This window comes from Eubalaena glacialis, chromosome 10 (genome assembly GCF_028564815.1).
Source record: "Eubalaena glacialis isolate mEubGla1 chromosome 10, mEubGla1.1.hap2.+ XY, whole genome shotgun sequence".
In the NCBI taxonomy this organism is placed as follows: Eukaryota; Metazoa; Chordata; class Mammalia; order Artiodactyla; family Balaenidae; genus Eubalaena; species Eubalaena glacialis.
In genome coordinates, this window is record NC_083725.1 from 87,271,891 (window position 1) to 87,297,030 (window position 25,140).

The 25,140-nt window shown below is 37.4% G+C and overlaps 1 protein-coding gene across 1 annotated transcript in view; it reads left to right on the forward strand.

Moving 5' to 3' along the window:
• The window catches only part of GAS2 (growth arrest specific 2), a 159,521-nt gene that overhangs the window by 24,043 nt on the left and 110,338 nt on the right, over positions 1-25,140 (forward strand). Inside the window, exon 2 of the mRNA XM_061203152.1 lies at positions 23,878-24,042. Coding sequence (XP_061059135.1) covers positions 23,898-24,042 — 145 coding nt within the window. The 5' untranslated portion in view covers positions 23,878-23,897. The remainder of the gene's footprint in view (positions 1-23,877; positions 24,043-25,140) is intronic.

The window sequence follows — 25,140 nt, forward strand, 5'->3', positions numbered from 1 at the left end:
TTATTATCACTTGATATATTGTGGATTAATTTCATTGGATTATTTGTTTAATTTCTGTCTCACTTTGGTGAAATATAAGTTCCATGAAGTTAGGGACTTTGACTTGGAAAGAACAAGGCATGCCTCATTTTATTAATTTATTGCTAGCAGGATAAATTGTACTTTAAAGGGAAAGATGTTTCTAGAAAAAAGATTCTTTTGATTTTCTATTCAATATATGTAAAGAGATAAAGATCCTATTCAATATATGTAAAGGAACAGTTAGTGGCTACATTTGTTATACAAGATTAGTACATTTATTGTGTATTCATAAGCAGATTTTGATGCATAAATGCTATTCTGGTACTAAAAGAGCATGTCAGAATCTCAGTCATTATACTTTATTTCAACTGGAATACAGTGCAAACCCGTCCTACTTTCATTTTTTCTTTTTATTTGCAAGATAATACGTGTTTATTTTCATCCTAGCATCTTAATTTGCATGGAACATGATGAAACTTAGATTTGCTGAGAGTCTTTTTTTTTTTCACACACACACACTGTATTTTATTTTTACAAGAGATAAATAAACTGGCACCAAGCATTGTAAATGGATGACCACAACAAAAGCAACAATGATTGCAATTACCAAACACGAAACACACTCATACTATCTCATAATATTGACATTCAGTCCAGTAATCCTCCACTGTAACAGCTCCTTTACTTTGCAGTGAAAATTGACTTGTATATTTTTTGCCTCTGAGTCCTTGTGGGATTTTTTTTTTTTATTCAAACAGAAAGTCACAAAAATTATAATCATCCTCATCAGTTCACTCAGTCCCATGTAATTAATTTTTTTTTCATCTTGATCTTTTGTTAGCACTTTTATGAGTTCATCAGTTTTTCATTAGAGTTCTGAAAATGCTTATTCATTCAGTTCAGCAGTATAGTCAGTTACCAGAAACCTGTACTTGTCAGAGTCTTTTCCATGAATTCCTTGAAGATGAAACCCTTTTATAGGAACATTTTTGCAAAAGCATCAGAGTACACCCAGAACTGTCTGTAAATGACAAAAGACTTTAAAATGACCATGGTTAAAGATTTGATGAAAGTTCATAATAATGCAATTGACAAGAAAATTTAGTTATTTCTGAGATATACATTTTAAAGTAATAACTACAATTATGACTTATGACATTATACCAGAATATATAAGATTTTTAGAAATTTCAGGTAATGTCTGAAACACTTATATTAACATATTTCCATACAAATAACCCAAAGGAAGTTTAGTGTTAGTTGTTTTTTTTTCTTTGTTTGTTTGTTTTTTTGTACTGCAGGTTCTTATCAGTCATCAGTTTTATACACATCAGTGTATACATGTCAATCCCAATCGCCCAATTCAGCACACCACCATCCCCACCCTACCACGGTTTTCCCCCCTTGGTGTCCATACGTTTGTTCTCTACATCTGTGTCTCAACCTCTGCCCTGCAAACCGGTTCATCTGTACCATTTTTCTAGGTTCCACATACATGCATTAATATACGATATTTGTTTTTCTCTTTCTGACTTCACTCTGTATGACAGTCTCTAGATCCATCCACATCTCAACAAATGACTCAATTTCGTTCCTTTTTATGGCTGAGTAATATTCCATTGTATATATGTACCACATCTTCTTTATCCATTCCTCTGTCGATGGGCATTTAGATTGCTTCCATGACCCGGCTATTGTAAATAGTGCTGCAATGAACATTGGGGTGCATGTATCTTTTTGAATTATGGTTTTCTCAGGGTATATGCCCAGTAGTGGGATTGCTGGATCATATGGTAATTCTATTTTTAGTTTTTTAAGGAACCTCCATACTGTTCTCCATAGTGGCTGTATCAATTTACATTCCCACCAACAGTGCAAGAGGGTTCCCTTTTCTCCACACCCTCTCCAGCATTTGTTGTTTGTAGATTTTCTGATGATGCCCATTCTAACTGGTGTGAGGTGATAGCTCATTGTAGTTTTGATATGCATTTCTCTAATAAGTAGTGATGTTGAGCATCTTTTCATGTGCTTCTTGGCCATCTGTATGTCTTCTTTGGAGAAATGTCTATTTAGGTCTTCTGCCCATTTTTGGATTGGGTTGTTTGTTTTTTTGATATTGAGCTGCATGAACTGCTTGTATATTTTGGAGATTAATCCTTTGTCAGTTGCTTTGTTTGCAAATATTTTCTCCCATTCTGAGGGTTGTCATTTCGTCTTGTTTATGGTTTCCTTTGCTGTGCAAAAGCTTTTAAGTTTCATTAGGTCCCATTGGTTTATTTTTGTTTTTATTTCCCTTTCTCTAGGAGGTGGGTCAAAAAGGATCTTGCTGTGATTTATGTCATAGAGTGTTCTGCCTATGTTTTCCTCTAAGAGTTTGATAGTGTTTGACCTTACATTTAGGTCCTTAATCCATTTTGAATTTATGTTTGTGTATGGTGTTAAGGAGTGTTCTAATTTCATTCTTTTACATGTAGCTGTCCAGTTTTCCCAGCACCACTTACTGAAGAGACTGTCTTTTCTCCATTGTATATCTTTGCCTCCTTTGTCATAGATTAGTTGACCATAGGTGCGTGGGTTTATCTCTGGGCTTTCTATCTTGTTCCATTGATCTATGTTTCTGTTTTTGTGCCAGTACCATATTGTCTTGATTACTGTAGCTTTGTAGTATAGTCTGAAGTCAGGGAGTCTGATTCCTCCAGCTCCGTTTTTTTCCCTCAAGACTGCTTTGGCTATTTGGGGTCTTTTGTGTCTCCATACGAATTTTAAGATGATTTGTTCTAGTTCTGTAAAAAGTGCCATTGGTAATTTGATAGGGATTGCATTGAATCTGTAGATTGCTTTGGGTAGTATAGTCATTTTCACAATATTGATTCTTCCAATCCAAGAACATGGTATATCTCTCCATCTGTTGGTATCATCTTTAATTTCTTTCATCAGTGTCTTATAGTTTTCTGCGTACAAGTCTTTTGTCTCCCTAGGTAGGTTTATTCCTAGGTATTTTATTCTTTTTGTTGCAATGGTAAATGGGAGTGTTTCTATAATTTCTCTTTCAGATTTTTCATCATTAGTGTATAGGAATGCAAGAGATTTCTGTGCATTAATTTTGTATCCTGCAACTTTACCAAATTCATTGATTAGCTCTAGTAGTATTCTGGTGGCATTTTTAGGATTCTCTATGTATAGTATCATGTCATCTGCAGACAGTGACAGTTTTACTTCTTCTTTTCCAATTTGTATTCCTTTTATTTCTTTTTCTTCTCTGATTGCCGTGGCTAGGACTTCCAAAACTATGTTGAATAATAGTGGTGAGAGTGGTCATCCTTGTCTTGTTCCTGATCTTAGAGGAAATGCTTTCAGTTTTTCACCATTGAGAATGATGTTTGCTGTAGGTTTGTCGTATATGGCCTTTATTATGTTGAGGCAGGTTCCCTTTATGCCCACTTTCTGGAGAGTTTTTATCATAAATGGGTGTTGAATTTTGTCAAAAGCTTTTTCTGCATCTATTGATCTGATCATATGGTTTTTATTCTTCAGTTTGTTAATATGGTGTATCACATTGATTGATTTGCATATATTGAAGAATCCTTGCATCCCTGGCATAAATCCCACTTGATCGTGGTGTATGAACCTTTTAATGTGTTGTTGGATTCTGTTTGCTAGTATTTTGTTGAGGATTTTTACATTTATATTCATCAGTGATATTGGTCTGTAATTTTCTTTTTTTGTAGTATCTTTGTCTGGTTTTGGTATCAGGGTGATGGTGGCCTCATAGAATGTGTTTGGGAGTGTTCCTTCCTCTGCAATTGTTTGGAAGAGTTTGAGAAGGATGGGTGTTAGCTCTTCTCTAAATGTTTGATAGAATTCACCTGTGAAGCCATCTGTTCCTGGACTTTTGTTTGTTGGAAGATTTTTAATCACAGTTTCAATTTCATTACTTGTGATTGGTCTGTTCATATTTTCTGTTTCTTCCTGGTTCAGTCTTGGAAGGTTATACCTTTCTAAGATTTTGTCCATTTCTTCCAGGTTGTCCATTTTATTGGCATAAAGTTGCTTGTAGTAGTCTGCTAGGATGCTTTGTATTTCTGTGGTGTCTGTTGTAACTTCTCCTTTTTCATTTCTAATTTTATTGATTTGAGTCCTCTCCCTCTTTTTCTTGATGAGTCTGGCTAATGGCTTATCAATTTTGTTTATCTTCTCAAAGAACCAGCTTTTAGTTTTATTGATGTTTGCTATTGTTTTCTTTGTTTCTATTTCATTTATTTCCGCTCTGATCTTTATGATTTCTTTCCTTCTGCCAACTTTGGGTTTTGTTTGTTCTTCTTTCTCTAGTTCCTTTAGGTGTAAAGTTAGATTGTTTTATTGAGATTTTTCTTGTTTCTTGAGGTAGGATTGTATTGCTATAAACTTCCCTCTTAGAACTTCTTTTGCTGCATCCCATAGGTTTTGGATCATTGTGTTTTCATTGTCATTTGTCTCTAGGTATTTTTTGATTTCCTCTTTGATTTCTTCAGTGATCTCTTCGTTATTTAGTAACGTATTGTTTAGCCTCCATGTGTTTGTGTTTTTTACATTTATTTCCCTGTAATTGATTTCTAATCTCATAGCGTTGTGGTCAGAAAAGATGCTTGATATGCTTTCAATTTTCTTAAATTTACTGAGGCTTGATTTGTGACCCAACATGTGATCTATCTTGGACAATGTTCCATGCGCACTTGAGAAGAAAGTGTAATCTGCTGTTTTTGGATGGAATGTCCTATAAATGTCAATTAAATCTATCTGGTCTATTGTGTCATTTAAAACTTCTGTTTCCTTATTTATTTTCATTTTGGATGATCTGTCCATTGGTGTAAGTGAGGTGTTAAAGTCCTCCACTATTATTGTGTCACTGTCAATATCCTCTTTTATAGCTGTTAGCAGTTGCCTTATGTATTGAGGTTCTCCTATGTTGGGTGCCTATATGTTTATAATTGCTATATCTTCTTCTTGGATTGATCCCTTGATCATTATGTAGTGTCCTTCCTTGTCTCTTGTAACATTCTTTATTTTAAAGTCTATTTTGTCTGACATGAGTATTGCTACTCCAGCTTTCTTTTGATTTCCATTTGCATGGAATATCTTTTTCCATCCCTCACTTTCAGTCTGTATGTGTCCCTAGGTCTGAAGTGGGTCTGTTGTAGACAGCATATATATGGGTCTTGTTTTTGTGTCCATTCAGCAAGCCTGTGTCTTTTGGTTGGAGCATTTAATCCATTCATGTTTAAGGTAATTATCGATATGTATGTTCCTATGACAATTTTCTTAATTGTTTTGGGTTTGTTTTTGTAGGTCCTTTTCTTCTCTTGTGTTTCCCACTTAGAGAAGTTCCTTTAGCATTTGTTGTAGAGCTGGTTTGGTGGTGATGAATTCTCTTAGCTTTTGCTTGTCTGTAAAGCTTTTGATTTCTCCATCGAATCTGAATGAGATCCTTGCTGGGTAGAGTAATCTTGGTTGTAGGTTCTTCCCTTTCATCACTTTAAGTATATCATGCCACTCCTTTCTGGCTTGTAGAGTTTCTGCTGAGAAATCAGCTGTTAACCTTATGGGAGTTCCCTTGTATTTTATTTGTCATTTTTCCCTTGCTGCTTTCAATAATTTTTCTTTCTCTTTAGTTTTTGCCAATTTGATTACTATGTGTCTCGACATGTTTCTCCTTGGGTTTATCCTGTATGGGACTCTCTGTGCTTCCTGGACTTGGGTGGCTATTTCCTTTCCCATGTGAGGGAAGTTTTTGACTATAATCTCTTCAAATATTTTCTGTGGTCCTTTCTCTCTCTCTTCTCCTTCTGGGACCCCTATAATGCGAATGTTGTTGCATTTAATGTTGTCCCAGAGGCCTCTTAGGCTGTCTTCATTTCTTTTCATTCTTTTTTTCTTTAGTCTGTTCCACAGCAGTGAATTCCACCATTCTGTCTTCCAGGTCACTTATCCATTCTTCTGCCTCAGTTATTCTGCTATTGATTCCTTCTAGTGTAGTTTTCATTTCAGTTATTGTATTGTTCATATCTGTTTGTTTGTTGTTTAATTCTTCTAGGTCTTTGTTAAACATTTCTTGCATCTTCTCAATCTTTGCCTCCATTCTTTTTCCGAGGTCCTGGATCATCTTCACTATTATTATTCTGAATTCTTTTTCTGGAAGGTTGCCTATCTCCACCTCATTTAGTTGTTTTTCTGGGGTTTTACTTTTTCCTTCATCTAGTATATAGCCCTCTGCCTTTTCATCTTGTCTATCTTTCTGTGAATGTGGTTTTTGTTCCACAGGCTGCAGGATTGTAGTTCTTCTTGCTTCTGCTGTTTGCCCTCTAGTGGATGAGGCTATCTAAGAGGCTTGATGGGAGGGACTGATGGTGGGTAGAGCTGACTGTTGCTCTGGTGGGCAGAGCTCAGTAAAACTTTAAATTACCACTTGACTATTGATGGGTGGGGCTGGGTTCCCTCCCTCTTGGTTGTTTGGCCTGAGGCAACCCAATACTGGAGCCTACCTGGGCTCTTTGGTGGGGCTAATGGCGGACTCTGGAAGGGCTCACGCCAAGGAGTACTTCCCAGAACTTCTGCTGCCAGTGTCCTTGTCCCCGTGGTGAAACAGAGCCCCCCCCCCCGCCTCTGCAGGAGACCTTCCAACACTAGCAGGTAGGTCTGGTTCAGTCTCCCCCGGGGTCACTGCTCCTTCCCCTGGGTCCCAATGCACACACTACTTTTTGTGCGCCCTCCATGAGTGGAGTCTCTGTTTCCCCCAGTCCTATCGAAGTCCTGCAATCAATTCCCACTAGGCTTCAAAGTCTGATTCTCTAGGAATTCCTCTTCCCGTTGCCAGACCCCCAGGTTGGTAAGCCTGACGTGGGGCTCAGAACCTTCACTCCAGTGGGTGGACTTCTGTGCTATAAGTGTTCGCCAGTCTGTGGATCACCCACCCACCAGTTATGGGATTTGATTTTACTGTGATTGCACCCCTCCTACCATCTCATTGTGGCTTTTCCTTTGTCTTTGGATGTGGGGTATCTTTTTTGGTGAGTTCCAGTGTCTTCCTGTCGATGATTGTCCAGCAGCTAGTTGTGATTCTGGTGTTCTCGCAAGAGGGAATGAGAGCACGTCCTTCTACTCCGCCATCTTGGTTCCTCCTCTCCACAATGTTGCCGAGAGTCTTAAGGATTACAGAGTGTTTAAATCAGCACCAATGCTTCTTTTCACCTATTTCTCCTGTGTTGGTTAATTTTATGTGTCATTTTGACCAGGCCACAAGGTTCCTAGATATTTGGTAAAACATTATTCTGTGTGTCTCTGTGAGAATGTTTTTGGATGAGATTAACATTTAAATTGGTAGACTGAGTAAAGCAGATTGACCTCCCTAATGTGAGTGGGCCTCATCCAATCAGTTGAAGACTTTACTAGAATAAAAAGGCTGAATCTCCCCAGAGTAAGAGAGAATTCCTCCTACCTGACTGACTTTGAACTGGAACATTACCCTTTTCCTGCCTTCAGATTCAAACTGAAACCTTGGCTCTTCCTGGTTCTTGAACCTGCTGGCCTCCAGAGTGGAACTACATCATCAGATCTGGGACTCCAGGTTGCCAGCTCACCCTGCAGATCTTGGGACTTGTCGGCATCCATAATCACATGAGCCAATTCTGTATAATAAATATCTTTCAGTCTCTGGGCTATTCAGTATGCTCAGGCTGCAGGAGCCAATTAGGAAGATGCCTTCCTTGACTCTCGTCTGTCCTCTCCTGCAGCTAAAGCCAAAAGAAAAGAGGTAATTTCATGTAGAGTTTGAAACCTTCTCTTGACTTTTCCTGCTCAGAAGCTTTTTCTCAGTGTCTTCTGCTGTGTTCTTAGTGTGAGTTCTTTTTCCCACTGCTGTAAGGGATTTGACGTAATTCTATGGGATGTGGAACCCTCAGCACCAGGGGCAGCTCATCCAGTTGAGTTAGGGTACCTGACAGAAACAGTCTTCTCTTTTCAAAAATGATGCAACTTTTTTGTCAGAGTATTTTATTATTACATTTAAACATTTTAACATACATTTATTTAATGTGTAGACTCTTCCCCCTCCTTAAAAGAAGGAAAAAAGAAAGCAAGGATGGAAGGAAAGAAGGAAGGAAGGAATGAAGAAAGGAAAAAAGGAAGAGCGGAAGGAGGGAAATGAACACAGACTTTCAAATCAGTCAAACTCAGACATGAATCTGACTCTTAACCTGTGCAGTTTAATAGTTCATTTTTCCTATTAACCTATGATCTGGTCCTGCAACTTCATCTTTATATAAAAATTACACAGAGGTTCAGAATGACTCTCCATGGAGAGTCAATAATTCCAATTAGACTCCTGATCTCTGGGAGTAGACCATTTATTTGTAACTTAGTTACAATTCCAGATATTTTTAGGTCTTGATTTAAGCTTCACTAAACTGAAGATTTCATAAACTAGGAAAAAAGCCTTGGTATTATGACTTCATTTTATACTTTAATCCACTTGTAACACTGTATTATAACTTGGCATTTTGATATTTTCATGTTTTGATTTTTTCAATCTACATGCAAACAGATTTTATTAACATTTAAATAGGATGACTATTACATAGAAATACATGGTATTTGAAATGCTTTTCATAGGATCAGAATATGTATTTTAAAAAACCAATCTCTATAAAGATAAGGACAAAGTATTAGGCAATAACCAATATGTCTTTGTAAATCATCAGTAGTATTTTGTAATTAATTGCCCATTCATAATTTGAAATTGCCTCTTAAATAAAAGGAGTAACAAATCAAAAAAAAAAATTACACAGAGGAGGTGGAGAATGAATGATTAAATAACGAATGAAAAAAACATGGATATCTAAAAGGGTATAAAATGGAATGTCATAAAGTGGGGAGGAGAGAAAGATTCATAGAAAGGACACATAAAATTCTCTGATCTTCTGTATTTTTAATGATGAAAATTTCCTTATCCCGGGGGATTATTATAATGAGTAAATAAGATGATTTAGGCCATCAATTAATAATAAAATACCTAACCTTAATTTCACACTTGTATTCCAGACAGTAAACTAAATATTTTACATGTATTATTTTATATAATGCTCTAGACATGCCTATGAGAGGGGCTATTTGTTAACCCCACTTCACAAATGTGGAAACTTATAGTTAGAAAGGTTAAGTAATTTGCCTATAATTTTCAGCAAGTAAGTGAAGAAGCTAGAACTTGACCCTGGTTTTGTCTGTCTCCAAATCTGGACTCTTAGTTATTATTTCAACTGCGGGAACTATTATTAGTACAATTTAATATGTCTATTCCTTGGCAGCTTTGGTGGGAATAATGGCTGGTGAAATCTCTTTGCAAATGGCTCTAGAGTCCAAGTGGCTTTGGCGACAGCAGCAGGATGGCAACACTTCCTTCTGCCAAGAGAAGCCCCACCGACCCTGACCCCTTCCTGTACAGTTCTCTCACTTTGAGTTAGATGTGCTACCTTTCTTGGCATATTGCCTGGTCTACTATTTGGTACTAGAAAAGCCCTTTGATGAGATAAGTTTAAGAGCCATTTCTCTAAATGCCTCGTATAAATCAGCAGTGCCAAAGATTCCATGTTTGTGAACTAAGTTATAGTTTCAGTAATGGAAATTTCAGCAAGTTTTCTCATCCTTCAACAAAATACAGATGATCCTCAGCTTATGATGGTTCAAGTTATGATTTTTCAACTTTAAGATGGTGCCAAAGTGAAATACATTCAGTAGAAACCAGACTTCAAATTTTGAATTTTTATCTTTTCCCAGGCTAGTGATATGCAGTACGTTACTCTCTCTTGATGCCGGGCAGCCACAGCTCCCAGACAGCCATGTGATCACTAGTGTAAGCAACCAATACTTTTACAACCATTCTTTACCCATACAACCATTCTGTTTTTCACTTTCAGCACAGTATTCAATAAATTTCATGAGATATTAAATACTTTATTATAAAATAGGCTTTGTGTTAGATGATTTTGTCCAACTGTAGGCTAATGTAAGTGTTCTGAGCATGTTTAATGTAGGTTAGGTATATTACATGTATTTTTGACTTATGATATTTTCAACTTACAATGATGTGTTTATCAGGATGTAACCCCACCATAAGCGGAGGGAGATCTGTAATCCTAAATTTATCATTATCAGGGTTAAAAATAAATGGATAGGGCTTCCCTGGTGGCGCAGTGGTTGAGAATCTGCCTGCCAATGCAGGGGACACGGGTTCGAGCCCTGGTCTGGGAAGATACCACATGCCGCGGAGCAACTGGGCCCGTGGGCCACAACTACTGAGCCTGCGCGTCTGGAGCTTGTGCTCCGCAACAAGAGAGGCCGCGACAGTGAGAGGCCCGCGCACCGCGATGAAGAGTGGCCCCCGCTCGCCGCAACTAGAGAAGGCCCTTGCACAGAAATGAAGACCCAACACAGCCACAAATAAATAAATAAGATAAATAAATTTTAAATAAATAAATGGATAACTGGACCACGGTCTACCTGCAATAGAGTCCCAAGAAATGTGACAGTAAAATTTCACCTATAATGTAAATTTTTCTGTCCACAATGATGCAAAATTAGTAGCTAGTGCCATCTTTACAGAGGGATTTCCATTTAGTTCCCTTTTGATAGGCATAGTCCTTCCTTCCTGTATCTGTCCCATCACCCAGTGATACCCGATTTTTCCCTTTCAGATATTCAGTGGTTTTATGGTTCATTTATTTACTCATTCAATCATTCAATACCCTTGGGTTTGGTGCTGTGCTGAGGACTTGATAGGTAACTAGTTCCTGCTTTCCAGGGACTCACAGTTTAGTAGAGGAGATAATATGCATAAGAAAATAATTGTGATACTACATCCTAAGTGAGATATAAAAGAAATGGAAAAATTCCCAGAACACTGGACCCAGAGGCACAGCAATACTCTGCCAGGGAAATCAAGAGAACCACAAAAAGGATGACGATTAAGCTGGTCCTGGGAGAATGAATCTGATTTCTTCAAAGGGAGAAAGTTAAAGGTAAAGATCATTCAAGTCAGCATGAGCAAAGACATGGAGGTGTGAGGTGTACAATGTTTGGGATATTGTGACAGACATCATGTCATCTACCGCTGAGAATATATATGCACATCTGTTTTGTTCTTTATAGTGAAACCATCTGTTCATTGACGCCCTACCTCAATTTTGATGGATCTTCTCCTTAGCTTAGTTTCTAAGTCAGATTTTTTTTTCAAATTGTGGGTTGTGAAATAAATTTAGCAATTCCCCAACAACATTTCTTTTCAACTGAATGGCATAGAAAAGACTAGAATAAAGCCAAACAGAAAAATAACAGAGTGCATTAACTGAGGAAGGTAAGTACTGTTTTGTGAAACATGTTTTGGTTGTGTGTCTGAGTGTGTTGTTTTTTTTTTTTTTAATTTATTTATGTATTTATTTATTTTTGGCTGTGTTGGGTCTTCGTTTCTGTGCGTGGGCTTTCTCTAGTTGCGGCGAGCGGGGGCCACTCTTCATCGCGGTGCGCGGGCCTCTCACTGTCGTGGCCTCTCTTGTTGCGGAGCACAAGCTCCAGATGCGCAGGCTCAGTAGTTGTGGCTCACGGGCCTAGTTGCTCCAAGGCATGTGGGATCTTCCCAGACCAGGGCTCGAACCCGTGTCCCCTGCATTGGCAGGCAGATTCTCAGTCATTGCGCCACCAGGGAAGCCCCTGAGTGTGTTTTTATGTGTCTGTTCCATAATGTATTTCTTATTGTGGGTCACAATAAAAAAAGTTTGAAAGCTACTGAAGTAGTAATATTTTCTATTACTTTTCATTGCATTCATAGTATTGGTTATGATTAAACCTTGAGTCCAAATCAACCTTGATTTTTAATGAAGCGACAAGTGACACAGACTGACCTCATTTATAAGCCTGGCACACAGGCAAGCATCTGTTTTACTGAACTCTAGTTGCATTTAACCAGATGAAATTATTCTAACTTGGGGATGAAACCATCACTTATAATGTTATTTTAACATTATTTTTCTATTCCAAATTCCAAACTACTAAATTAAAGACAATATATAAAAATCTAACCAATTAGCAGTAAGCTTCCTAAGAGATTGGCTTCGTCTATAATGGTCATTTATTCATTCAACAATTATTTATTGAGTGCCTACTCTATGCTCAATGGTATTTTAGATACTGGAGATGACAGTCGTGTAAAAGAAAGAGAAGGTTATAAAAGTAAAAATATTTTATATTAAATTCGAGCTTCTTGCAATTAGGATGGCATGATATTTTAATAAAAGATTTTGAAACAAACCACACAAATATTTGGAAAAATAAAAAACACGACTCCAACCTACACAAGAAAAATCACATAACAGTATATATTGCATAGGATATTTTAAAACTAGACAAGATAGATGGCATATTTCATAAAATGATTTCAATCTATCCCCTGTGTAAAAATTAGAAGACATATGCTCATATATAACACAGTTTGCAAAAATATGCGTCTTTGCAGTAGGGAACGGATATCTGTGCTACTGTTGTGTTGTACTTATAAAGTTTAAAGTTCTCCATTGAGAGTAAAGCAATAGATTTTTTTTAAGTTGCATATCAAACTGAGAGTATATCTTGAACTTTTCCTGTAAAATTTCTCCCATTTAATTCATTCTTTGTAGTTTTATACATGAATACTGATAAAAAGTAATAGCATTGACTTTTTATCCCTAACAGTATTTGTAATTTCCATACTAGGACTTATAAAATCCATTTTGTTTGCCTTATGAGATTTTAAAAAATTTATTTCAATGTAAATCAACTGAAGGCCTGTATCATGGGCCAAGATGCTAGCTAGGTAGGGAAATATAAACATATTTTACATCACTGATAAATTATTTCAATAAAAAGTAAATAAATGTTTTCACTTATTACACTGCTTTATACATTTCTTCAGCACCATTACATGTCTTCATGCTGCTTTCTATACCATTTTTCTCACTTGCTTCTAAAGCTATCACTTGCCATCTTTAAGTGCCCTTTCGAAGCTATTTAGGGATATAAGAATGTCTTGGTCACCCTTGGAAATTTATTTTACTTTAATCTAGTGTCTCTTCCCGCATTATTTATTTCAAAATTCCCGGTAATCTCCATCATCTATTGAAGGTTTGTCCCACTTTTCAGAATAAGTGCGTTTATATTATTTCCATGAGTGGGGGGTGAGGGGTGAGGGGTGAGGAGAGGCTAACCTATAGATGAGGAAAAAAATAACTTTATTGCTCATTTTAAACATATATGTATATATTCATATATATACACACATATATATATATTTACATTTAGAAAAAGGCACAGTTCATATGGAAGACAATGTTGAAGGTTTAGAACACCGAAAAACATAGTAACCCAGGAATTCCTAATATAAAGTCTTCAAAACTGTGATAACTTAAAAAGGAAAACAATACTATGTTTTCTTTAAATTTGGCTTGACTTTTCCTTTTTATGCCATTATGTTTCAAGAATGTATTTAGACATTTTTCACCCCGTTAGGTGAGGCATTCGCTTCCTTCACCTTCACATCAGGGAGGTTTTCATTGAGTCAGTTGCACTATGGTTTCCTAAGACAAATATGTTTAGGTTGAGACCAAGGCAAGAAAATTCTTGGATGAAAAGATTTTCTGACAAATTTTTATAAGTGACTGATTGGAATACATAAGTATAAATTTGATTTCCAAAAACACAAAATAAAGCTCAAATGGAAATTTTTACGAATGCTGAAAAAAATTTAAATGAAAACACTACTTTGCTGCCTCTTCAGAAATCTTTTGTATTACTTCTCTTTTGTCACCAAAAGAATACTCAGCACAACTCATAGATGCTAAGGGAGAAAATACATATTTCTCTTAGTATTTTCCTTTTGGCTTTTGCTAAAAAGGACAGAGGATCTGATATAAGGCAGAATTTAAAATTAAAAATACCTGGAAGAAAGGGGCATGAAAGGGAGTAATATGAATGATTATGCTCTCCCAAAGCTTCTGGAAGCCTCCTTATTTTCCCAAACTGGGTTTAACATTGTCCCTTAATCAACAAAAATATTGTCTTTACACTTTGCTTTTTATAAGGTCAATATTGAATAATGTGACAAGAATATTTATATAGAAAGAAGAGGAGACTATGAGCTTTTGAAAATCTAGGTGTTAAACTTTTTGAACTCTTAATATATACCCTGAAGGTACTTAAATTAACATTTATTGGCTGATGATATTTTGATCATGAAAAATTATCAAGGATGTTTGATTTTACTTAAATTTTATAGGTTCAGAAACTAAGAGTTCTTTGTTGGGCCTGTAGTAACATTCAGATCTATCTGGTTAAATTTTGAAAATTTTTATTATCAGAATGATTGCTCAAATTCATCAGTAACCTGTTCTGTATGCTTTGTTGTTCTCGTTGATGTATATCTAAGCAGTAAGATAGGCCTTTTTATAATGCTGTTTCTCCTTAAAATGAGGAATGGCTCTTTTCCCTTTCTTTCGGGAAGCCCAAGGAGGAATATGGAGCTAACTGCAGTACCCAACTGAACTAAAATAAAAAGCTTGGAGTTCAGCGCCACCAAACTTTTCCATCTGTTTTCTTCCCTTCTTCATTATTTGCACCGCTACGACAACCAAAGAACTGATGCAGTTTCTAGACGTTTTAGAGCAAATAACCATTTCCAGATGAAAGCAATAATAAGTACAAAATGCATTTTTTCAGTTATATCTAAAATTACCCACATCACTTTGCTATTATCCATCCACAGGTAGTTTCTATTTTGGGGGGGGTCGGGGGGAGGCTGGGCTGGGTGTGTTGGTACATTGCTCACCATCTTAAACATGATATCCAAGAGAGGACTAGAATACCTGTGCCACACTATCATTGGATGGAAATGCTTGTGAAACTGATGAACATGGAAACAACAACAAAAAAGTGTGATCATTTTCACCTACACTCCACGGAAAGCAGTAACCTGAGGCGATTAGGACACTCAACAAGAGGTCACGTGTCTATTAGAGGTGAAGCAGACACTTGAACATCTGTCTGCTTCATGGGGAGACTTTTCGTCTCAGAATACATACCCTAATAAACAACAGTTGGAGAAAATTGTCTATGACATTCAACATAATACTGAGCTGAGGCTGAGAGAAGGAAGGGTGGAACTGTATTTCCTTTTGTAAAGCGAAAACAGCCGTGAATACAGCCTCTTCTAAAGTCTGATATTTAAAGGGAGTTCTAAGAAATCAAATTGTTCAATTTGAACGAAGAGTGGCCGAAGTTACTGGCAAGCTCATGCCTCCGAGTCTGCAAGATCACTGGCCAGGAAAGCAAAACTTTCCCAACACCCAATTTTAATATTGTGCTAAAGCCACTGACTCTGTTAAAACCTCCGAGTTAAATATGATCCCCTCCCCACCCCTCTCCCCCGCCCTTTAGGTTAGTGTTTGGGGGACCGGGAGGGGGCCGGAGCTTGGCCCCAACCTCAGAATTGCTGCCAAGGGCTTGTAATACAATCTCTCCCCGTTTGAAGGGTAAATCAGTGTCAATTGCGTTTGCTGTCCACCAGAAAAAGTAAGCATTTTACTTCCGCTCGGTCTATGTGGACTGATGAAATGTAGGAAATCTGTTTCTGGCAGGGGGAAAAAATCGTTTTCCCAAACAGCACCGAGAGGAGCCATCAGAGAAGTATGAAGAGGGGCAGCGCGGCTGGAGCTGCTGCCGCTGCCGCCGGGCTGGTGGGGTGCGGAGAGCGGCTGCCGCAGGACCCGCGCCGGGAGGGGGCCGGCCCCGAGACGCTGCAGGAGCCGAGCCGGGAGCCCCGGTGCCCCTGAGAGCCGCCAGCAGCCCAGCTCCGGACGCGGGGGTGAGCAGGCGGGCGGGCCCCGCTCTCCGCCGCCGTCGCCGCGGCGTGAGCGCTCTGCAGCCCGGCTTGCGGAGCCCCGGCCTCTGCTGCACGGCTGGCGGCAGGGGAGGGGGCCCATCGTTGCCAGTAAACGTCGGGCACGCGGCTGGGAAGGGTGGAGAGCCTCGGACAGCCGGACGGGCTCTGGCGCTCGGTGTGTGGTCACTGCAGTGGGTGACTCTCTGACTCCCTGGAAGCGACCATGTGTTCCTCATCCCTATTGTGGAACAGTCCAAATGACCGCCGCAACGAAGAAACCCGCTGGGGCGGCTCAGCCAACCGGGGACAGGAGTGAGGATTTCTCGTTAGCACAACGATTGTAAAGACACACATATACATTCGTGCAGAAGGGTCTCTGTCTGCATGCTCAGCGTTGCCTCTTACTGAGGAGAGGAAAGCGGAGGGGGGATGGTCTTAATGGATTGATCCTTAGTGCTTTACTTGAGTCAAGGAGGCCGGGAGGGGGGGAAAGAGCGCGACACGCGTGATTTGGGGTGATGCTGTGTTCCACTGATGAGTTTGACAGAGTCGAGCTTTTGCTACGTGAATAAACAAACGCTAGGCTAGCCTATGAATCAACCCCCTTTGGGGAGTTGTTTTTTTTTTTTTTTTTTTTTTTTTTTTTTTTTTTTTTTGCATGGTATTGTTCTTCTCGTCCAAAGAGCAAGGTTTTGGAATCTGAAATTATTTGGGGAGCAGAGGAGCCAACTTGGCTTTGGAGGCATTAACTATTCTGGCAAGATTAAATTCTATCAGCCTAATAAATTGCCATTAGCCTAGTCCAGACATCCGAAGTTTCTCTTGAATAGAGGGGAAGCAAAAGCAGGGGTTAACAGATTCTGTTTTCTACCTTTCAGTACAATTGGGGTGTGGGGGGGGGGCGGGGGAATTGTCCACTTTCCTCCAGTTAACCTTTTTGGAAATCAAAACCTTTCCTCTCTCCCACCTTCTTCATCTTCATCCTGTCACTTACAGTCAAGACTTTGCAAAACTTTACTGTCTCTCTTGTAAACTCCTCCCTCTCCCCAAGCACCCTCTCCTACAAAGCTAGATCAGCTATGGGAGATCGTATGCCCAGGAAATAAGATCTGCATGTGCACGGGAACACCCATTAGGCCTCCTAGTGTTAAATAAAGGCTCAGACAGGTCGGAGGTGCCAGCCAGGCAGAGGAAGTCCACCTTTTCTCCTCATCTATCCCCCGAGATTCACAGAGACAAGGCTGAGAAGGAGGCCTCGTGCTCACTGGTTTTCTTCCCCAACATCTTAGCAGTGTGGACACTGATTAACTCCAGCTGGAATCTGGTTTGCCCAGCCTGTCTTTGAAATTGATCAATGAGTTCCTTCTCGAGGAATGCTCCCCCCTAACTGTGGAGGAGGAGGTGGTGACTGTGGTGGTCCTCTCCAACATGGGCATCCTGGTTCTCAGTGCCTAAGACAAGGTAAGGGACAGATATCTGAGGCATGGGACAGGCAGCCTTTGCAATGCACCTTGCAGCTTTAGTACACGGCTCCCTGAGTGGGTGCTGAAAGGGAAAGGTAGCTTGCATTTCAGCCTGTGTGCTACTGAACTTGGGGCTTAGTTCTTCATTTTAGTGTTAAACACCATACTTTTGTGATGTGGACTGCGCTTTGCTGGGAAATAAATTCACAAGGCAAAATTTATTTCATCTGGTGCAGAAGGTCCTGTGATTGCCACTGAGTGTCCTAGTATCTTGGTAAGAAATTTTAGTTAAACTTGCAGGTATGGAAGAATGTCAGGTCTTATATTAATCCTAAGTATGTTATGCATAATTTTAGAATTTTGCTTCAAGGCTGCAAGCCTGCTTTATATTTATAGACTTTGGGAGCCTTTAGAAGGCCAAAGTTTCCTTGGTTGAAACCAAATAATGAGGCTCTAACAATTTGTTTGCAGAGGGAGTTGTTAAAACTGGAGCTGATGTTAAGGTAATTTTGGTATCTTTGTGGTTTTGATATGGTGGCATAGAGATCCCGCTGTTTCTTTTAATTTCTCCTGGACGACTGTCAAGATTTTCCACTCAGTGTTTTCTGACTAGAGAAAAGAATTGGAGTAAAGGTAGAAAATATCTCTTGGCAAAAAGAGTAAGATGCTTGTGTAATTTTTCTGTCCTAAATGTTTTCAGAGTCAAATCAACTGAGTTTTTGCTAATGCTCTCCCCTTACATGAGAGTACATATATATTCAACAGAATGTAGAACTCTGCTAGCTCTCAACTACACTATAGTTACGTAAAACAGAAATCTTTTTATTGCAAACAACACACACGTGGACACACACACAACATCTTCTTATGAATTAAGATTTACTTAATCAACTTAGATTAAATTTTGATGTAAGTCCTCAAATAGCCTAATCGATTAATGACTTTCAGATGATTTTCTATTCAAATTAAGTTTGAAATTAATCTGGTAGGGGTCCAGAAACCTGAGCTAAATTGTTTGGAAGAATAGTTTAGTATAATTTAAAAAAAACAAAAAACTTAAAAATCTCTAATGCCAAGAAAATATAAGAAATTAGTTCCCACTCAGTCTTAATTTTTTGGTCATGATTTGAGAAGGAATTATTATTGTAGGTATACCATCATTTGGTTCAAGACAAATCATCATGGGGCTGCAAGATAAGAAAGAGATTCCTGGAAGAGAGTTAGCATTCCTTGAGTTTGGGCACCAGGAGGGCTGAGTAGGGTACTTTTAATGACTGACTAACTAGACTTGTTACTTTGGCCAAAACGTCTTAGGCTTCCAGTCTCTTATTAATAACCAGGAATTTGGCTGGTAAATCTTCTAAGGTCCATTTGAGTTTAAAGATTTTATTATATAATTAGAAAAACTAGTAACGAGTGTCATTTTGCCTTTACACTTGGCGCTTTTTAATTTCGGACAAGTTGCTCCCCTTAGCCAGAAGCGAAGGTCCATTTACAAGATCTAGAATTACCTTTCTGATTACATTTTGGACTTTTATTTTCTGTTCAGATTCTTAGGTTAAGATTTTATATTCATGACATTGGTTGAGAATATATAGCTTTGTAGATATATTATTGGCCAGCCAAAGTGAATCACATAGGCGTAAAGAATTCAGAATGGTGAAAGAGCCATCTAGAGCTATTCTTGGTTGTTAATTCTTTGAGTCTAGCTTGAAAGATAGCATTTTCTCCTTCCAGATTATGGAAGGGTGTTTGGCTTAAGGTGTTTTTATTTTTTTTAATTGTAAAAGACAGTGTTATTGGCCTATAAACTTTATTTTCTTAGTTGTTTCACACCCATAGCACACAAAACTGACTAGACAGAGGGGAGGTCGATGCTCTAAATCAGAACAAAGGTGGCCTTTAGTCAAGGGACCCTTGACTGTGGGTTCATTAGCACTCTGTTTTAAATGGCCACAGTTAGGTGTCTTTGTGGGGGTGAAGGGTGTGGTGACATCCTTTCACATTTATTTTGAGAGGCATGGCATTCCCCTTTCTTAATAGCTTATGAGTCTTTGATGCCAAAATGAAGTATAATATGTTACCAAAATTTGTTTTTAAAAACATGTAAACTACCCATCTTGGAGTTCAGTATTTCACTCATCATCCTGGGAGTTTCATCCCTCTCAATATGAAGAAGACTTGGGATTTTCCATTATTTATGGTTTTATTTCATCAATTCTTTATCTGTTTTCATTTCTCCCCCTGCCCTTTGTCTTTTCTTAGTTATCTAGAGTTCTACAAAATATTCCTATTTTTGTTACAGAATTTCTTTTCTTTTTAAAATAAGTCAGTGGAAGCTTTATTTGTGCATATTTCCTATGGTGATGATTTCAATTTAGCTAGTGTTTGTTGAATATAAAATATATGCCAAATACTGACACAAATATTTCATCTTCACACGTATATGTGAGGTGTTAACCTCCATTATACATACTGGAGAACTCAAGTACAAAGAGAAAAAGTCATATAACTAGGATAGAACAACTACTAAATGGCCAGGTAGTGGAGCCAGTATTTGACCCCAGGACTTCTGATTCCAGCTCTAATATTCTATTAATCACGCTTCTTAGCAGAATTTCATATCAGACAGTAGTGATATAATGTTTATCTTTTTGTTCTTATTTTTCTGTCTTTCCAATTTATTTTCCATGCAATATTGTGATACGTTTTTTTTATAATATGGCAACAAAGACTAGAGATAAACCAGAAACCATCTTGGTCATAATCGAAGCACACCTCTAGGTGGTGAAAAAGAATACTTTTTCCTCAGAGTCAAAACTATGTCTTCAACTGGGATTCTGGAACAACAGACTAAACAGAATCTTTAAACATGTGATATTTTACTTATGGAGTCATTAATTTTTTCTTCTTCCCCTGGGCTGGTTCAAGGCTCATCATATTCATAATGGTTATTCCAGAATCACTTCTATGGAAAGAAAGAAAAAAATACACACACACACATTCTTTGACGAATTCTGTATTAAGTTTCTGCATGTTTTTCCCTTTAAGTTTTATTTTTCTGAATTCCAAATCCTGAGGGTAGAGTTTTCCATTTTTAGATAGACCCATAAAGCTTGGAGAAGCCATAGTCTGAATAAGGCATAGAAGCATTTGAATCCTTACTCCTTTTTTCAAAGCGATTGGCTTTGCTTAGTAATTACTGAAGTTACTTATCAAGCTTTTTAAATATTTAGGTTATATGAATTTTAATAGTAACATCTTTCAGTATTTAGATATGTTATACAAAAAAAGAAGTTTTTCTTTCTCCAAAACCTATTTTTTTCCTTCAAGTCAGTGTATCATTTCATTTCCTGTCTTAAAAGCTACCCCTTAAAAAAAGCTACCCCTTGGTATCTCTGGTGGTTTTCGAAAACGTTTGAATGAATTCAAAAGATCAGAAATGACCTTTTTCTTGTAATTTGTTCTTTGTGATGTAATTCAACTCATTCAGATGGATTAAACATTTGTTGAAAATTATAAAATGTTTATAATCCTGTAGTGATCTTTTTATCTGAGTAATATAAATTTATTTGACCTTTGTTCACCACAATTTAATCATTTCATTTGGAAACTGCTTCAACATAGGGTAATTCACACTCCAAATTTTGATCCTGCTAGCTGGGCCCATTTTCATCTTTTCTATTCATATCTCAGCTATATTTAAATCCAAGACCACCATGTAATGACTTTCAGCTAAACCACAGAGTCATGCCAAGTTTGATGGTGATTTAAAATGTGAAAAAAGGATCAGAAGAATTTGGATCAAAATACTAATTTTTTTCAAAAGGGACTTAAACAGAAGAGTCCCTATCTATGAGAGTGACTTTAGGTGTCTACATATTTGGCATATGTTTCATTGTTTAACTTCTATCGGATGCTAATTACCCACTAAGCCTTCTTTCTCGTACCTTTGCCTCCTGGGAAAATATAACTCTGTTCTTTCTTTTTTTTCAACTTTACATATAATTTTGATTATATACAAAGCAGCGTAACAAACATTGCTTAGTTATTCTTATTGTTTTAACTTAATGATCATCTGTAAATATTAGAAGATAGTTTAAATTACATTTCTGGCAAAATACAGGGCAGACTGCATGAGAAGTAAATGTGCCACTGTCAAGGAAAATAAAAACTTCACTGTTTAGAAGCATTGAGGGGACAGATTGTGTCCCTCTGGCTCACTGAAACTGTGACATGCCATTAGGCTTACTGTAAACTATCCCTTGATGAATTCTTTGCTGGACAATGAGCTTACAAATCTGAGGTGTCTTCTTGCTTTTACAAAGCAAAATAGGACTCTGATGCTTAAATGGAAGTTGCAGAGAACATAATAGGATGTAGGTAAAGTTACTGAACTACCACATCTCACTTTCAGGAAAGTAGTGGGAGATATTGTGTCTTGAGAAGAAAGGCATTTTAGAGGTAACCCTTTTAAGATTTCAATTAGTTATTTAAATGTATGAATCATGTGCTTAAATGTATTATTACTTAAATGTTTGTTTCTGAGGCTAGCTAGCCTGTAGGAATCCTAACCAACTACTGGGAAATGTTTTGTTTTCCTGGGGTTGGACCTATTTTTTAAAGAACTGGGGCAAAAAATGTTTTAGCCTTCTGGTTTAGTCACAGGGTTTGGAGAATCTTTAGGACTTTATATGAATAATGTCATGATTAACTGCAAAAGAAAATAGACAATTGTGATCTTCTGGTCCCTGTAATGACAATTTAGTAGCATATGACAAGGTATATTAAAATATTTCACATTTTCACTAGTTATTACTTTAGATGACTAGATATACAGAGATTTATAGAAGGTGTTTTCAAAGAAAACTTACAGTAATTTTTTTCTGCAAAAATTACTTCAAAGCATAATTTCTCTGGAAATTAAATTGTCTGTGCTTTTAAATTATATGTTTATGACACTTTTTAGGTGTTTAATCATGCTCCCAGCAGTCTTTTCTAATGCTACAGCAAAATGTTTGTGGGACTGTCACATTTTACAGTTTTCTGAACACCAATGTCTTCTTTTGTTTAAAAGCTGTCTTTAAAAGACAAAAATTAACCTAGGCTAAGAGAATTAGAGTTTGAGATTCATTGGAAAAGAATGCTATGTAACGTTTCAAATGATAAAACTGACAAGGTTATGTACAACTTATATTGGTAAACTTAAAATACCATTAGTAATAAATATAGCTGAAAACCCCATAATATCATATAAATCTTACTTTTTGTCATTTGCAAACATTTTCATTTTCATTTCATTCAGTCATAATGCATTTGGTTATTTTATAGTCACTATTTGCATACAGAATGGAGTTCTAAACTTATGAGTTTATTACCTTCCTGCTCCAATATTACATCTGTAGTCTTAGGTCCTATAAATAATGCATACAATAGTACTACATTTAAGGCCAAGTATATATTCATACATCTTTTCTGCAACCCACATAGAAGACTGTGTTACTCATAGGTTAGTGAAATCATCCCTTATTGTGTAGATATAAGATATGTAATGTAATTACTTCTTTGCTAAACATGAATACAAACAAACCCTAGTATGCAAAACATACGAAGTGGGAAGGTACAAAGTATGACAAAAGAAAACCTGTGACGATATTTATTAGAATTACGGTGTAATTCCTGGGTTATAACGTGGGTTCCTGATGACACTATTTTGTAAAATGTGTCATTCTGAAAACAGTAATGGTCTTAGAGTAAAGAGCCAAGTTCAAGCCTGACTCTGCCGTGATCTAGCTATATGATCTTGGTTGAGTCACCCTTCCTCTTTGGTTTTGTTTTCATTAACTGTAAAATAAGAGAAGTGTAGTAGGGACTCTTTAAAAGGACGCACTCCCCCATGTCCCACCCAATTCTCTAAAGTATAAGTACATGATTACTTGGCCATCTGCAAAGAACCAAGGGCTGTGCTTAATCTCATAGGTAAATAGTTTTAAGAGTAGTGATCATATGTTTATAAGAAATTTTGCAAATACTGTCATTGCTAGTATTCAGTCCTAAAATTCTGTGGAAATCGATGGCTTCAAAAATTAACCCAAACAATGGGAGTTTACAATTTGGATACCAAAATTTCAATCAACCACTTTTTATTGTTTTTGAATATGTAGAATTTCTTTCCTTAGAAACTGTCGTTTTTCCAAATATGATGTTTTACACAAGCAGAGAGCTTACTGTTTGATTTTTCTATTTGACCTTTGACAGCTGCTGCTTCCTACCAAGTAGTTGGTCAAAAGTGACAGGGCCAGTACAGGTAAAGCAAACAGTGTTTCATGGGGGTTTAATAATTAATAACCTGACTTGTCATCCAAACGTCCACAGATCCTGTTCCTTACTGTGTCATTGGCAGTGAGATTTTAACAAGAGAAGTCTGTATAAAAAGCAATTGCTCTTTTGTTTCCAAAACAGGTATTACAAGTGGATAAATAATGTGCACTGCTCTGAGCCCAAAGGTACGCAGCGGACCTGGCCTCTCTGATATGCATCAGTATAGCCAGTGGCTGGCCAGCAGACATGAAGCTAATTTGCTACCGATGAAAGAAGATCTGGCCTTGTGGTTAACCAATCTGTTAGGTAAGGTTATAAGATCTCATTTTGTCAGCAAAGATAACAGGTTTATTCTCCCTGCTCATGTAGTGTCCTTCTCCTAAGCATATGACACCACTTTAGAAAGAAAGACTTTCATTATTTGCATTTTGCATCTGGGAGACCTGAAGCATATAGAGAATTTAAATGAATTTCCCAATGTCTCTCACATTAACTGTGCTTAGTAATTCCAATATCATGCGTTGTAACTGTGTGGTCAAATTGCTCATTTCATCTACACCCTTGCTGATCTGATTTATTTTTACTTTTCTTTCATGCAACTGACCAGTTTGGCCTATTCTTTTGACACTGCACACGGGCCACAGTCTGTGAAATCTGGCTTCTAAAGCTAGATTTCTTTGCCCTACTTTTATAGCACACCTTCTAAAACTGCTGAATACCCAGACTCTGGAACAATAACATCTATCCTTTGTCCAAATGAGCTGACTGGAGTCATCCAACCTTGAACTAAAATTTTTCTTTTCATTACACTTTTGTTTTTAAGTATTCTTCCAAAAGGACGGTCTTAGAGAAAAATGCTACCTCATGCTAAGGCTGCCTTTTTTGTTTCTGTTGTGCTGGCATATTCAGAGTATACAATTTCAACCATGTGCAAAGTGGAATCATACATTCAAAGGATCATCATATAAAGCAATGCTTTTTCACTAGTAATTTTTCACAGAGAACAAAATTGTTTTAAGACCTGAAAAAAGGATCCTTATAGAGTTTATAAGATTTGAATATTGAGTAAACATAGAATTTGCATGGTGCTTTATCATTTACAGAAAGGATTTCACCAACATTATTTTATTATTAAAAGGATTCCTTCAAGGTAAGTGTTGTTATCATCACTTTCTAGCTGCTGAAACTGAAGAGTTTAGTGCAGAGCATAGTGTATCTGTAATTTTAGCAAGGTTTGACAAGGTTTTAGCACATTTTAGCAAGATTTTTCTTTTTGCTCACCGTGGCTCTGGATTTTTACATTGCTTTTGCATTTTTTAAGCCTTTATCCTAGAGTTAGATCTTTTTCCTTACTGTGTGCACATGCTTTCGACAATTCTATGTAGTCTAACCAGGGCTACCGCA